This window comes from Gossypium hirsutum, chromosome A13, assembly GCF_007990345.1.
Source record: "Gossypium hirsutum isolate 1008001.06 chromosome A13, Gossypium_hirsutum_v2.1, whole genome shotgun sequence".
NCBI classification, from domain to species: Eukaryota; Viridiplantae; Streptophyta; class Magnoliopsida; order Malvales; family Malvaceae; genus Gossypium; species Gossypium hirsutum.
The window spans coordinates 2,559,409-2,573,448 of record NC_053436.1 but is presented as its reverse complement, the minus strand read 5'-3'; the positions used below and the strand labels follow the sequence as shown (position 1 = coordinate 2,573,448).

Genomic DNA, 14,040 nt, shown 5'->3' with positions numbered 1-14,040 from the left:
TAATTACATTGCTCCCAGATAACAACAAAAGAAATGATGCTAAAATTTATTTAATTATAAAAAACAAAGTCAGAATTAGTAGGATTTCCTATTTTAAGACGTGTGAAGCATTACCAAACAAAATCGAGATCTTTTCTGACTATTCATTGATATCTACTTCCTCTTTGTTTAAATTTCAATATTTCTAACCTTCTGCATACTTTTGAAATTATAACCAAATGCAAAAATAAAAAAGATGAATCCATATAGTCTTTAACAGCACCTTAAATATCCATCAATATATAAAACAAAAATTCAAAGTTGTTGCGAAAACACACAATGTCCCTAAAACATGAATTTGAACCACCGCCTGCCTGCCTGCCTTAATTTGATTCACTGCGTCTGGGAGACGCATGATTATCATCATCATCATTGTAAACAGGGCTCCTGTCATTCCTAGGGGGTGGACTAAGGCTGCGGCTGTGGCCATTTTCCTTCCTAGAGCTCCGATAAGCCCCATCCTCAGCATCGGGGCTTCTGCTCCTTCCCCTAGGACTTGCACTATAATCCGAACCATTCGCATGCCTGCGGTCCTTTGGGGAAGGACTACCCCCTTCTTGGGCCCTTCTTTCATCGGGTGCTGGACTATGCTTCCTCCCTTGAGATGGTGATGGAGAACCCTTGTGGTGCTTAGGGCTCCTTGATCTTCTATCCTCGCGCTCGTAACTTCGGTCTCTCTTCACAGGTGATCTTGATCTACTGCAGAAAGGCCAAGATTCAGCACAAAGAACAATCATTTCCTGACAGATTTAATTTTTCTTGATTCTTGAATTGCATAGGCACACTTTAACGAAAAAATTGGAAGAATATTTACTCCAGGTCAACACTAAAATAAAAACTCAAATGTAATTTGCATTCCAAAAGCAGATGCCAATGAAAGCTAAATCCAAACCTGTTGCTGCGTCCCCTGCTGTAACTGCGGCTTCTGCTTCTACCACGGTAGGGGCTAGGTGAGCGAGAGTAACTGCGTGGTCTGCGGCTGCATCAAAAGAGTTGTCTTCAAAGTAAATAAATGGAAGATTTGAATGTTTAACAGATAAAACCAAGCAGAATAAGAAAAACCAATGGGAAGGATAGGGGGATGACCTTAGTTTCTTTGGACTGTTTTGACAATTTCTTTCTATATGGCCTCGTTCTCCACAGCGGTAACACTTATTCTTCCAATCCCCGGCTTTGCAATCACGAGCCCAATGACCATCAATTCCACAGTTGAAGCAGCGTCCTGACCCAGGAGTGGGACCTCTTCCAGGGTAATCTCGAGATCCACCTGAACCACGGGGCACCTAAATTGCAAATCAAATCAGAACCAACATTCAAACAATATCAGCTAGTGAGCTCACAGAAGAATCCTAGGACAATAATGATAAAAGAGTCACAGAAAACAAGATAAAATGATGCAGACCAGTTTAACCTTCAAAATAGGAAAACCAGTCCACAACTTCAATGAAAGTTCATCTAAAATATGATTTTCCCCATTACCACTTTTATCAAAATGTGAAAACCGAGTGGCAAATAATGATATATTGACTCAGGTAGTTACATAAAAGAGTTGTTTTTGACCAGAAGATTAACCACTAAAAGATCAAATTACCAAAGGCTTACATATATCAATTACCACCTTCTCTACATTTTTGAGATATTAACAATTAAAAAGAAAAAGAAGCTAGCAAAATCTACAGTATGTGGAAAAGTCATCAGAAAACTTACTCCTTTGGATAATTCAACAATCATCCGGCTTCCATCCAAGTCTCGACCATTCAATGCATATCTTGCATCACCGGCATCTCTAGGATCACTGAATTCCTACAATCAAGGAGGCCAACAATATACAAAACATAAAGAAGGAAAAAAGTTCCAAGCAAAATGATCATATTTACTAAAATAGTGAAGAATATTATAGATAAGAAATGTCCGTCGGGATTAAACAAAAAGAGTAAAGAAATACGTACAACAAATGCATAGTCACGCTTCATATCCACATCACGTACTCTGCGTAAACGGGTGCCAGATACAGTAAGGCCATCATGACACAATTATTGAAGGGTTGATAGTTCGCCCCTCACAGATGAACCAAAAACACCACTTTTGAGATTGTTGCCATTTTGCTAAAAACACGCAATAACACTATAGAAAGACACGCCAAATCCACCAAGGTCACCCTCTCACCATAGACCTCCAGGTTAGGCAAAAGCCAACAGCCTTCAACAAGATCATTCAAGTTAACCACACAGACACGTGGAGGGTCACAACATTCTCGCTCATATAAGAAAGACCAGATGTCAAGCACTAAAACAAGGACTCTATTTTCTCCCACCCTGAACCTATCTGAATGGCCATATTACATAAAAAATGAATATAACTCCCAAATGGAATAAATAAAAAAAATGCAACCGGTAAACCAATCAGAGCTAATTGCAATAACTACAAATTTCACAAATTACTCAACAATGAAAAAAGACTTGATTACCTCCCATATCTGCTAAACATGTCCTCTAGATCACGTGATCTTGTCCTTGAAGACAAATGACCAACATACAAACGAGTGCCACCACGTCGGTCATCATACCTAGGCATATTTCTTTACCTGCAGTCATTATTTCCATTAGAACCAAAACAATACAATCAAACATATTTACATAATAAAATTACTCTAGTTCTTAGAACAAATAGCAGAAGAAAGACTTCTTCTCTTCAATATAAAAACCAATAGTATACAATAAGCTCGAGAAATCTTAAAAGGTTACTGTTGTAGAACATAAAATTAGTAATTACTTTTAAAATAACATCATTGGAATGCAATACTAACTCAGTAAGATTTTTTCAATTCTTCAAAAATATCATTTGCTTTGGATCCAATTACAAGTAAAAATAAAGAAATAAAAGCAACAACGAACAGTGCCTAAATGAACTCGTTGTTTCTATGCATCATCTCTTATTACAAGTATCATAAGATAACACAATCTTTTTTTTTTTTATGGAAACCTATATTTAAACATGAAATGTAAACACCTTGAGTATTATTTAATTTTTCAGAATTCAATTTGTAACAATGTAAAAAGCCAAAAACAATACAGATCCTAAGCCCTAAAAAGAGAATAATAAGCATGAAAAACAAGTAACATAAAAACGAGCGAATTCAGATTTAAAAGCTCAATAATCTTTCAGGTCTACAGATAAAAAAAATCAAGAAATTAAACAAATAAGAGCATTAGAATTCAATTTTTTTAAAAAAATAAGAAATTGAAAGAAGAAAATAAGCTTACGATGAAACTTGAGAAGAGGGGCGAAGAAGGTGAAAAACCCAAGAGTTATCGAAGAGAGAATACAGAGACAGAATTTAAACCCGTCGTTTTCATTATATATTTAGGGGCTGAGAATAAGGATCGGTCAAGAAAAATCAGAGATTCTGTAATTACCAAAAGAACCCTTATTCACATTCGTGGAATCACAATATTCGGCTTGCAGAAGTGGGAATTTTCCAAACACTGGTGCTGCTGGTCTTACTGGAGCCCGGCCTGACCCGACCAGTTGTAACTTCTAGGCCCCGTCCAATTTATTTGAATTTTTTTTTAAATTCTAAAACATGCTGAATTTAGGATTGTTTTCTAAAATGTGTTTATTTTTAATATTTTTATTTTTACGAGAATTTGAAGGTTTTTTTAGAGCTTGTATAGTTAATCATTATAACGTACAGGTCTAGTTAAATTTAGTGTAATTAGAGCTTTAATTTTTAGGATTAAATCTAATTACCCTATAATTTTCTAAACACTCATAATTTAATTTTAAAAAATTAACCTTTTACTCAAGTTTAAGTTATAAAAACTATATTATAAGAATGAATACCAGGAGTGTTTAAGACTATTATAGCCAAACATTTTTAAAGTTATATTATAAATCCTAAAAAAATTATATTATAAAAATAATTTATGGCCCTATTTTATTAATGATTTATTTAAGAGTGTTTGATGAAACTTAGTTGATATCTATTTGTTTATTGTTAAGTATTTATTTGTTTATAATATTTTAGTCTTGGGTAAATTTATTGAAATAAAACGCTATTTCCAATGAATTAAAACATCCATTATGAAAATTAATTAGTGAATATTTTTTAAATTTTATATAAATAAATTTCTTAAGTTCCTCATTTACAAATATTAACCTTATGGAAATTGATAAATATTAATATTGTATCAATATAATTGTAAATTATATTATTAGTAATGATTATGTCATGTTTTTAGTATGTAAATTCGTGATAATTATGTCACTGAATAAAATTGTCAAGTAGCATATTTCAATTAATATAAAGTTACATAAGAAATCATTTTCACAAGTAAACTGAAAATAAATTAAGACTGCATAAATATTTAAGGACGAATGGGCTCGACTGAAAATTTCTAACGACAATGTTGATTTTTGTAAATTCACGATGGAGTTTATTTTTTTTAGATTTACTTTGGACTTTGGAGTTAAAACTGAAAATGAGAGAATCGAGGCTACTGATATCTTGATACTCTTATTAGATTTGAGAGCATATGGCAAATGGAGCAATTTTTTAGCAAGTATAGTGAGATATGTCATATCACATATCTCATTCACAATCAATTGTTGAAAAAAAATTGTCTATCCCAACATTTTTAGTTTTGAAGGTTTTAGCTCAATAAGCTATTAACTCCATTCACCAAACACAACAATTTGAGGGTTTGACTGTCCAATTTTCCATTTGTGCCCAAATTAGATGAAAAAGCTCATAACTCTATTTACTAAACATTCCCTATGTGTATTTTATAAAGTTATAACAAAAAATTATATTACTTAAATCATAAAATATTTCTAAAATTCTGGTCAAATAATATATTATAAAGATTATTTACGTATTATAATATACTTATTTATAAAAAAAATATGGCCTAAAGATATAAATATAACTTATTTAATTTCTATGCTATATATTATAAAAAATAATATACTTATTTATAAACATATATTATAGTTTTTGCCATAATTTATTTATAAATTCTAAAGTTATAGCCTAATTTTTTTTTATAAATGTTATATTTTATATTATTACTTACCTAATTTAGGTATTATAAAAATGTTATAATTTAGTATGAATATTTCTCCAAATTAAGTTTATATAATCAAAACTGTTAATTGTTTGCATTATGAACCCATATTTTTACATGGTAGATGCTAATTATACAAATACAAAATGTTCTTTTACACAATATTTAGTGTTACAATATTGTTTGAAAGGATGGAGTCAGGTACACGCACTAGAAATGGCTTGCGAGCTATTTAATTTGAGACATTCAAAACTTCGAAATATGTTTGAGTGTACATTTGTTATTTAAAAAAATCATATTAACATCACCTTAGTATAACATAAAAAATAAAATTGGTTCATATTAGTATGTTGCATGTTTCATAACTTCATTCGTGGATAGAATTGGAATGATCCGTTTTTTGAAGAGAACACTGAAGAATAAGATATTAATAATCTCAATAATATAAAATCAAATTTAGACGATGAAGACCTCAGTTAATGACTAACAAATGATGATAATGAGTATATGTTAAATATTAAGGGAATAGCTTGAGCAACACATATGGAATGCTAAATCAATTACATAAAATTGCACACGATGTTTTTTTTTTACTTTTATTGGTAACCGTTTTATCGACTACTTTCTTAAACTAACATATTATATAAGATGATTAATTTTAATTTTTGTTACTTATTTAGAAAAAAAAAATATTACATTGCTAATTTTTTATAGCAATTAATATTTTTAAAATATAAATTATATAACTATGTAATTATAATTTGTTTTACCAAACATGATATAGGGAATAACGATATAATTACGCTTTCATCAAATTACTTTGTGAGTAAGAGAAGAATTGAACTTAGGACTTAAGAATAAAAAAACTAACATTTAACTTTCAAAGAAAAACTAAGTTCGCAATTTTTTAAGGAAAATGTGCTTTGTAGGATACGTTTTGACTAACATGACATTGCAAAACGCGTTTTCATATTATCTCTCGAAAAACAACCTACTCTCATAAATATTAGAAAAAGACGCTTAAAATCATAAATATTAGAAAGAAAACGATATATACCTATAAATTAACGGCAAACTATAAAAATATTCATTTTTGTTTGCTTCAGATTATATTTTAGTTATTTATGTTTAAAATGTTATGTTTTAGTCACTTACATTATCGTTTTATTATGAAGTGATCACCTTACCGTTAAGCTTAATTACCTCCTGAAAAACAATTCTAATGGCAGTCTAAATAGGTTTTAAGTGCTAACTTAGATGTTCTACGTCACAGTCCAAATTAAATTTATTTAATTAAAAACATATTTTCATCCCAACAACTAAACATCTAAGTTAACATTTAAAATCCATTTAGACTGCGTTGTATAATTGCCGTTAAGAAGGTAACAGAGTTTAATGATAGAGTGACCACTTCGTAATAAAAAAATAACGTAAGTGACTAAAACGTAATATTTTAAATATAAATAATTAAAATATAATGAGAAACAAACAGATATACTGTTCTTTTTAGTTTGCTCTCTAAATTAACCCGGGAATCTTTTGAAATTGGCAAATGAAAGCACGTGTTGTAATGAACCTGACAAAATGCGTCTTAGTATTGCATATTCACATGTAGCTCGTGAGTCGCGACAAAAGAGTTTGTTTCTTGCTTTGCCTGATTAAACTTTAACTCTCTCCCCCCTTTCCTAAGCCAAGTCCAGTAGCAGTAACTTGAAAAGAAACCATACATGGCGGCGGCTTCACTTTCAGCCACTGTTCCATTTCAGAACCCATTTTCCACAAACCGCAGCCGCATTCGTAGTAACAATATTGGGTCTAAACCCAATTTCAAAGCTAAGGAATTAGCTCTTGAACTCTCAAGCTCAAAGGCCTTGCATGTACCCTCTGCCACTACTGACAAAGCCAATGCGTTGCCTCCCATAGATACTGTATCTCCTCCCACTGCTTCCAAGTAAGTATTCACAGTTTCAGTGCCTTTACTAACTATTTCTCTTTTAGAATCATTTCTTGTAAATTGATTTGTAAAATTGTAACTTCAGGGACAGGGTTAAACGCCACACAATTTCAGTGTTCGTTGGGGATGAGAGTGGGATCATAAACAGAATAGCAGGGGTGTTTGCGAGGAGAGGTTACAATATTGAGTCCCTTGCTGTTGGTCTCAACAAGGACAAGGCTCTTTTTACCATAGTTGTACCTGGGACTGAAAGGATTTTGCGACAAGTCGTTGAACAATTAAACAAGCTTGTTAATGTCATCAAGGTAATATAATAATTTCAACTTTTTCAACTCTTTTTTGTCTTTTTTTCCAATTATAGTTTAGCTTTAAGATATGGTTTGATCTTTCTAAATTGCCAATTACATCATGTTATGCTTTTATAAATTCAGCTTCTTGATCTGTTTTTATAACAACAGACTTTGATAACATAATATTCATTCAACCAAAGTACCCAATTTCCATATTCTGCTGACAAACAAAACAATGCAGGAAGTGGAGGATATTGGAACTAAGTTTTGCAGTGCCTAGTAAAATTTTAAAAAATTTTCAAAAATGATAATAGTTTAATTAGAATTTTAAAAAAATTGGGGTCTAATTAAAATTTTTAAAATTTTCTGAGATTAGTGATAATTTTCAAAAATTTAAGGAGCTTAATTAAAATTTTCTAAAAGTTTCAAGGGATGAATCAAGATTTTTCTATCTTTGGAGGGCTAAGGCTCCTAAGCCACCATTATGGTCCGCCTTTGAATGCAGGCCTTGCTATTAGCAGATAGACCAGTTGAAATGAAGTATTTGTATTCATTTGATAAAGTGCTTAAATACAAAGCATGAGGAACTAAATCACAAAAAAAAAAAAACAAATATATGGTTGTGGCATGCCACATCAGAATATTATCCTTGTGGCATGCCATGCATCAGCTTGTTAGTCTGATGTTAACGGTCAAATCAGTCAATTGACGGTTTTCATTAATGGAAGGATCTACTTGATTGTTGTTTTTGGTCAACGAGGGTTCAATAATGTACACTTTTCTTAAGCCAAAAGATTATAGAATACTAAAATGACACATTTATTTTTAGTAATAAATTTGCTTGCCTAAACTTTAGTTAGCCGTCATACATCTCAAACTGATAGTAATGCAGATAATCTTACCAATGTTTTCTCAGTTTTTTCCTTTGCTCGGAATTTATATCACTTGGAATTTTTTGAAGTAAATGCTCATAGGTATTATTATTTATATTTTCTATTGGAACTGACGAATATCTATTATTTTTCTATTTGTGCATTAACTACCTTGTCTATTAGGTTGATGATATCTCGATGGAACCACATGTAGAACGTGAATTAATGCTTATAAAACTCAACACTAATCCAACCACTCGTGCTGAGGTATCGTGTAGTTTGGAAGCAAGTATTGACCTGTTTGGAGTAGCTAATTTTTTGTTATTACGTGAGCATCTAAAATTATTTGCTCAACTAATTTTTGTGGCAAGTTGATGGAAATTGTTCTCTTAAAGGGTTATTGGAAACGGAAAAAGATTGTATGAAACAGTGACGCCACGTCATCTGTATCACTTTCCAATAGTTTTATGCCACATCAGTACTCTTATCCTGAATTTAAGGATTTTATCCTGAAAAAAATTAAATCCAAATTAAAATACTAAAATTCAAGATAAAATCCTGAAATTCAGGATAAGAATACTGATGTGGCATAAAACTATTGGAAAGGGATACAGATGACGTGGCGTCATTGTTTCATACAATCCTTTTTCATTGGAAACTTTGATTTCAATTCTATTTCTTTCCCTACATCTCTGCGTTCAGTCTCTAATTTGTACTATACTTTTTAGATCATGTGGCTAGTAGACATTTTCCGAGCAAGGATTGTGGATACATCAGAACACTTTTTAACTATTGAGGTGGATTCTTGATCTTCTAATATTTCATGATTAGTTTTATTTGTATATGTATGATTTTGGCAATTAGACATATTTACTTTTAAATATCTTGGTATGGGACTAGTGAAAATATCAAAAGCTATGACAAGCAAAATTGTTGAAGAAAAGAAAAGAAAAACACTGTAAATTATCACAACTTTATAATCTTAGGTGGATGTTTATTTCTTGAGGTGAGGTGATTATTTCATTTTACAATAATTTGCAATCTTTGTACAGTCAAATGATAATCAACACTACTAAGTTGGACATTATTGTCCATTGGCATTGTAAGTGTCATAGTTGCTCTTGACATCAGCATTGTGAATGAATCGATTTTATTACAAGCTTCTTAATATGCGGATTTTATTAAAAAGCAAAATTGGTCTTTATGTTTTGAAATTTTTTATTCATTTATTATTTGAATGCATGTGCATATCTTAGGTTACTGGAGACCCAGGAAAGATGGCAGCGGTTCAAAGAAACTTGAGCAAGTTTGGGATAAAAGAACTTGCAAGGACTGGGAAGGTATGAAATTCCCATGAACTTGTATAAATAGTTTTCTTGAAGAAAAAATAGTATGTGCATGAGATTCACTAGATTTTCACTAGATTTTCGTTAGTAGCATTTTAGAGTATGATTGGAATTGTTACATAAGTAAAAAATTAAGAAGAGATTATGAGAAGAGAAAAACTTGTATGCATTCACGTTGTATCCTAGTAGATCTCCAATTTTAACATAGCCTGTAGAGATGAAATTGTTTTGAATCTTATCATGGACAAAATGATAGTCAATTTCAATATGCTTAGTTTTTTCATGAAACACTGTATTATGGAATATATGAAGAGCAGCTTGGATTCACACCACAGTTTTGCCAGCAATGTAGTTTTTAAACTGACTTCACTTAATAGTTGATGCAATATGCCCCCAAAGTGGATCTTCTGTCAATCACCGATCCTGCTCAATCTGCATTTAAGAAACACTCAACGTTAGTGTGTTCATAATTTTTACGTAATAGATGTTGTCCTAGAGTTCCCTTTAAAAAACAAAGAATTTGTTCCAGAGCCGCCTAATATCTAATTGTTGGAGAAGACATGAATTGACTAACAGCATGAACAGAGTATGCAATATCAGGACAAGTTATTGTAAGATAGTTCAGTTTCCTAACCAGCCTTCTATACTTGAGATCTTCAAATAAGTCACTATCTTCTTTCATAAACTATGAATCGGGAATCATTGGTGTGCTACACTACTTGGAAAGGTCACTGGGTATGTTTAAAGGATCGTGTCAATAATGTTTCCTATGCTTTGCATGTGTTATCGATGTAGTTCTTGAACATGCCTCAAATGAAGTTATGTTTATGAAATTTCTTTGTACTATATCTTTATTTATTGGGATTAATGCGTGATGGTTTGGTTTTCGGTTTTCTATATCATAATAATGTACTTGATCTCTTCTTTCACGTATGTTTATTTGCCTCTGTTGTGCATGTGCTTAGATGTTTGCTAAAGAGAGCAAAAGTATTTCGTTTGATTTTCTTCTCTCACATTGTTAAATGGTGTTATTCGACATCTATGAGGTCTTGGGTTTCCTATGGTCTTATATTCATGCAGGTGGCACTTAGCATTTTACCATTGGTTTTAGATTGGATGCTTAACATGGTAACAAAACCCAAATGTAGTCCATCTTCTTGCCTAGCCTCATGTGAGATGGACCACCCATTTTAATTTTATCGACAACTATTAAGTCTTCAGTTCTCTGAGGTTTTATATTAAAGTTGAATCTTTCCTCTTTCGCCAGTTGATTTTAGGTTAGATGCTTATCACACTTTAGCTTCGTACTTTTGTGAACTTACTGTGACTTAATGTGAAAGTTTCATTGAATTATAGTAACGTAAAAGAATGGACCTTTGAGGCCTCCTATCAAGATATCAGATCATTATGTTTACTAAGGTTGAACATGACGATAGATTGCTCTTAGGCGTGAGAAGATGGGGGAAACAGCTCCTTTTTGGGGATTTTCTGCTTCCTCTTATCCTGATCTTGAAGGTAGATCAACCAATGGTGTGGTTATAAGGGATGCAAAACGACTAGTTAATGGTGATATCAATACATACTCAAAGGTATCCACCATTTTTTACTTCTATTTGGAAGGCTTTACATGCTATTCTCTGTATACGCCTCTTTGTTTAACGATTATTAAACAATTTTCCATTTAAAATTATGCATATCATGCCATTGGGAAATTGAAGAGACACTTACAAGGGGTACTTTTTTTTTTTCCTTTTCTGATTTATGCATCCCAAGTCCCATACGAGGATAAATCAAAAGCTTGCAAATAGATTTGGATAGCTTGGTCTATGTGTTTTGCTGAATTTGCATTATCATTGTTCTACACTCTTCATTTAATATTTTTGTGTACTTTCACCATGCATCAAGTCTTAGGAAATTAGATAATCTCAAGCTTTCTATTTGTTGCATGAAGGGTGATGTATATCCTGTGGAACCTTTTGACGGCTTCCCCGTAAATGAAGTTCTTGATCCTCATTGGGGGGTTCTCTATGATGAAGATGTAAGATAACTTTTTCTTTTTCGCTGATGGCTCTTCACATTATATTAATAATCTATTTCTCATGTGTGTTCCTTTTGTGCTTAATTCAATGCTTCAGTCAAGTGGGCTTCGGTCACATACTTTATCTATGATTGTGAATGACTCTCCTGGTGTTCTAAATGTGGTTACTGGGGTTATTTCCCGAAGAGGCTATAACATTCAGGTCAGCTTGGTTTTTGTTTCATGCTGCTTTTTCTATGCCTTCTATTTAGCTCATCTAAGGCTTATCGACTATCCCAGAGTCTAGCTGTGGGACCTGCTGAGAAAGACGGACTTTCTCGCATTACAACTGTTATTCCTGGGACGGATGAGACACTAGCAAAATTGTTTCAGCAGCTTCGAAAGTTAGTAGATCTTTATGAGGTGAGAGGCATAGGATAAGAACTTTAAATTTTAGAAAATTCAGCCTTGAGGTAAAGAAAAAAATGACTTATTTCAATAATGTGGTTCAGGTGCAGGATATGACTCACTCACCATTTGCAGAGCGAGAGCTAATGTTGATAAAAGTTGCTGTGAGCCCTCCTGCTCGAAGGGACATCCTTGACATTGCTAACATATTCCGAGCCAAAGCTGTTGACGTGTCTGATCACACGATTACTCTCGAGGTCAAATCTTGTTATATACCTTAAGTCACCTTCACGCATTTGACATATTGCTTCCTTCTTCAGAATTTATATTTCGATGATCATTATTATTGTCCTGCTTTCTACAGCTTACCGGTGATTTAAACAAGATGGTTGCTCTTCAGAAATTATTAGAGCCCTATGGAATTTGTGAGGTTTGTGGCTCAAGTTTCTTTTACCAAGTTTTATAACTAGTTGGTAAAAACGCCCAGATGGTTGGTCAACCTTTATTTATTTTGTTTAATGTGTTGAAGGTGGCTCGGACCGGAAGAGTGGCACTGGTGCGGGAGTCGGGTGTGGATTCGACGTATCTCCGTGGATATCCTCTTCCTTTCTAGTTTCCTTTTTCTTATTTAGCTCTACTGATCCTAGCAAACGCAACTCTAGTGTATATATGTCTTTACCCTTGAGATTTTGATGCAAATTGATGGCTGTTGGTCACCTTTTGCACTTACCATCCCTACAATCGCAAACATTCCAAAATAAGAAATACAGACACGGGGAGTATAATCCACTGTTTTCAGAATTTAACTGATCAGCTAGTTATGGTTTATATATAAATTCTTTATCAAGAAAATCAAAGGAATTTTTACTATAGTAAAAAGGTAATTTTACTATTTTAATACTCTATCTCTTTATAATTTTTAAAAGATTAAATCAAATTTTTATAATTTTGAAGAGTTTAAAGTGTAATTTTATCTTTAAAAATTTTAAATAGCTCAAATGAAATTTTTTTTATTTTAAGGAGCGGCCTGAATAAAATATTCTTTTAATCACATATAATCTAATAATAAATAATTTATTTTGATTATCTTTTATCATATTAATATGATTTTTTGAATATAATATTAAAACATATGAGGATATAAATTATATGTATATCAATCTGTATTTTTAATTTAGTAGTTAATTTATGTCAATATTTAATAAATCCAAGATTGATTTAATTATTTTTAAACTAGTACTTAATTCATGTAAACTTTGATAAATCTTAAGTTGGAATTATTAGTATTTGTAACTTTTTTCTATTAATTGAAGCAATTAGAAAAATAATAATTATTCACTAATTAAAGACATTAAAGTAATTAATTTTCATTTACTCATAATTATTATTATTTTTCATTTTATTTGAAAAATAAAAATACAAATAATTTTTATTTTGAAATTTTAATTTAAAGTATTTTTATATGTGCCACATGGTGTGTTATTATAGGTTGAATATGACACGTGGTGCGATTTTTAGGTTAAAAAATTTTAGCCCTTCTTTTATGTCGTTTGGATTGAACCATGTAACAGAAGGAAACTTTTAAGTATCATATCTTAATGAAAATTATATTAACTATAAAAAATTTAATTTTTCAACTTTATAAAAAAATTATTTTAGCTATTCATTTAATTTCTCATCTCTTTTAGTCTTTAATTTACGCTATTTATTAAATCGCCTCAAAATAGATAAAAAAAAAAGTAACATTCATTTAACTTGGATGACATGATATACATGAGGATTGCCATATCATCAATTAATTAAAATTTTAAAAAATTATAAAATAATATATTTTTAAATTTTTTGAAAAGATAAATTAATTACTAACGTGACAGTCCACGTGATACCACAACGTCAACAAAGTTAACATTTGTTAATTTTTTTGTTCATTTTGAGGGTGATTTGACAAATAATTACAAGTTCAAAAACTAAAAAGGTGAAAATTAAATAGAAGGCTAAAATGAATTTTTTTTATAATATTGGGGGCGAATTGAATTTTATGCTTGTAA

General features: G+C 31.5%; 2 protein-coding genes across 10 annotated transcripts; one reads left to right on the top strand and one right to left on the bottom strand.

Moving 5' to 3' along the window:
* Positions 1–246: 246 nt before the first annotated feature.
* Positions 247–3,496, bottom strand: LOC107940811 (serine/arginine-rich splicing factor RS2Z32). 8 transcript variants are annotated; one of them, XM_016874272.2, is made up of 7 exons: positions 3,303–3,496; positions 2,507–2,623; positions 1,989–2,028; positions 1,747–1,842; positions 1,126–1,322; positions 932–1,012; positions 247–738 (listed from the first exon to the last, which is right to left on the bottom strand). In XM_016874272.2, exons 2-7 carry the CDS (start codon positions 2,611–2,613, stop codon positions 363–365), a joined length of 897 nt encoding a protein of 298 aa, XP_016729761.1. In that variant the 5' UTR covers positions 2,614–2,623; positions 3,303–3,496; the 3' UTR covers positions 247–362. The 8 variants fall into 8 exon arrangements, with proteins under 8 accessions (XP_016729761.1, XP_016729762.1, XP_016729760.1 ...); XM_016874273.2 differs by having other exon boundaries at positions 247–735; XM_016874271.2 differs by having other exon boundaries at positions 247–735; positions 932–1,018; positions 3,303–3,495.
* A 3,220-nt stretch (positions 3,497–6,716) lies between these two features.
* On the top strand, positions 6,717–12,793 carry LOC107940798 (acetolactate synthase small subunit 1, chloroplastic). 2 transcript variants are annotated; one of them, XM_016874253.2, is made up of 12 exons: positions 6,717–7,056; positions 7,145–7,364; positions 8,405–8,488; positions 8,950–9,018; positions 9,478–9,561; positions 11,004–11,156; positions 11,519–11,605; positions 11,703–11,807; positions 11,885–12,007; positions 12,097–12,249; positions 12,357–12,422; positions 12,522–12,793. In XM_016874253.2, exons 1-12 carry the CDS (start codon positions 6,833–6,835, stop codon positions 12,603–12,605), a joined length of 1,452 nt encoding a protein of 483 aa, XP_016729742.1. In that variant the 5' UTR covers positions 6,717–6,832; the 3' UTR covers positions 12,606–12,793. The 2 variants fall into 2 exon arrangements, with proteins under 2 accessions (XP_016729742.1, XP_016729743.1); XM_016874254.2 differs by lacking the exon at positions 11,004–11,156 and having other exon boundaries at positions 6,723–7,056.
* The last annotated feature ends 1,247 nt before the right edge of the window (positions 12,794–14,040 follow it).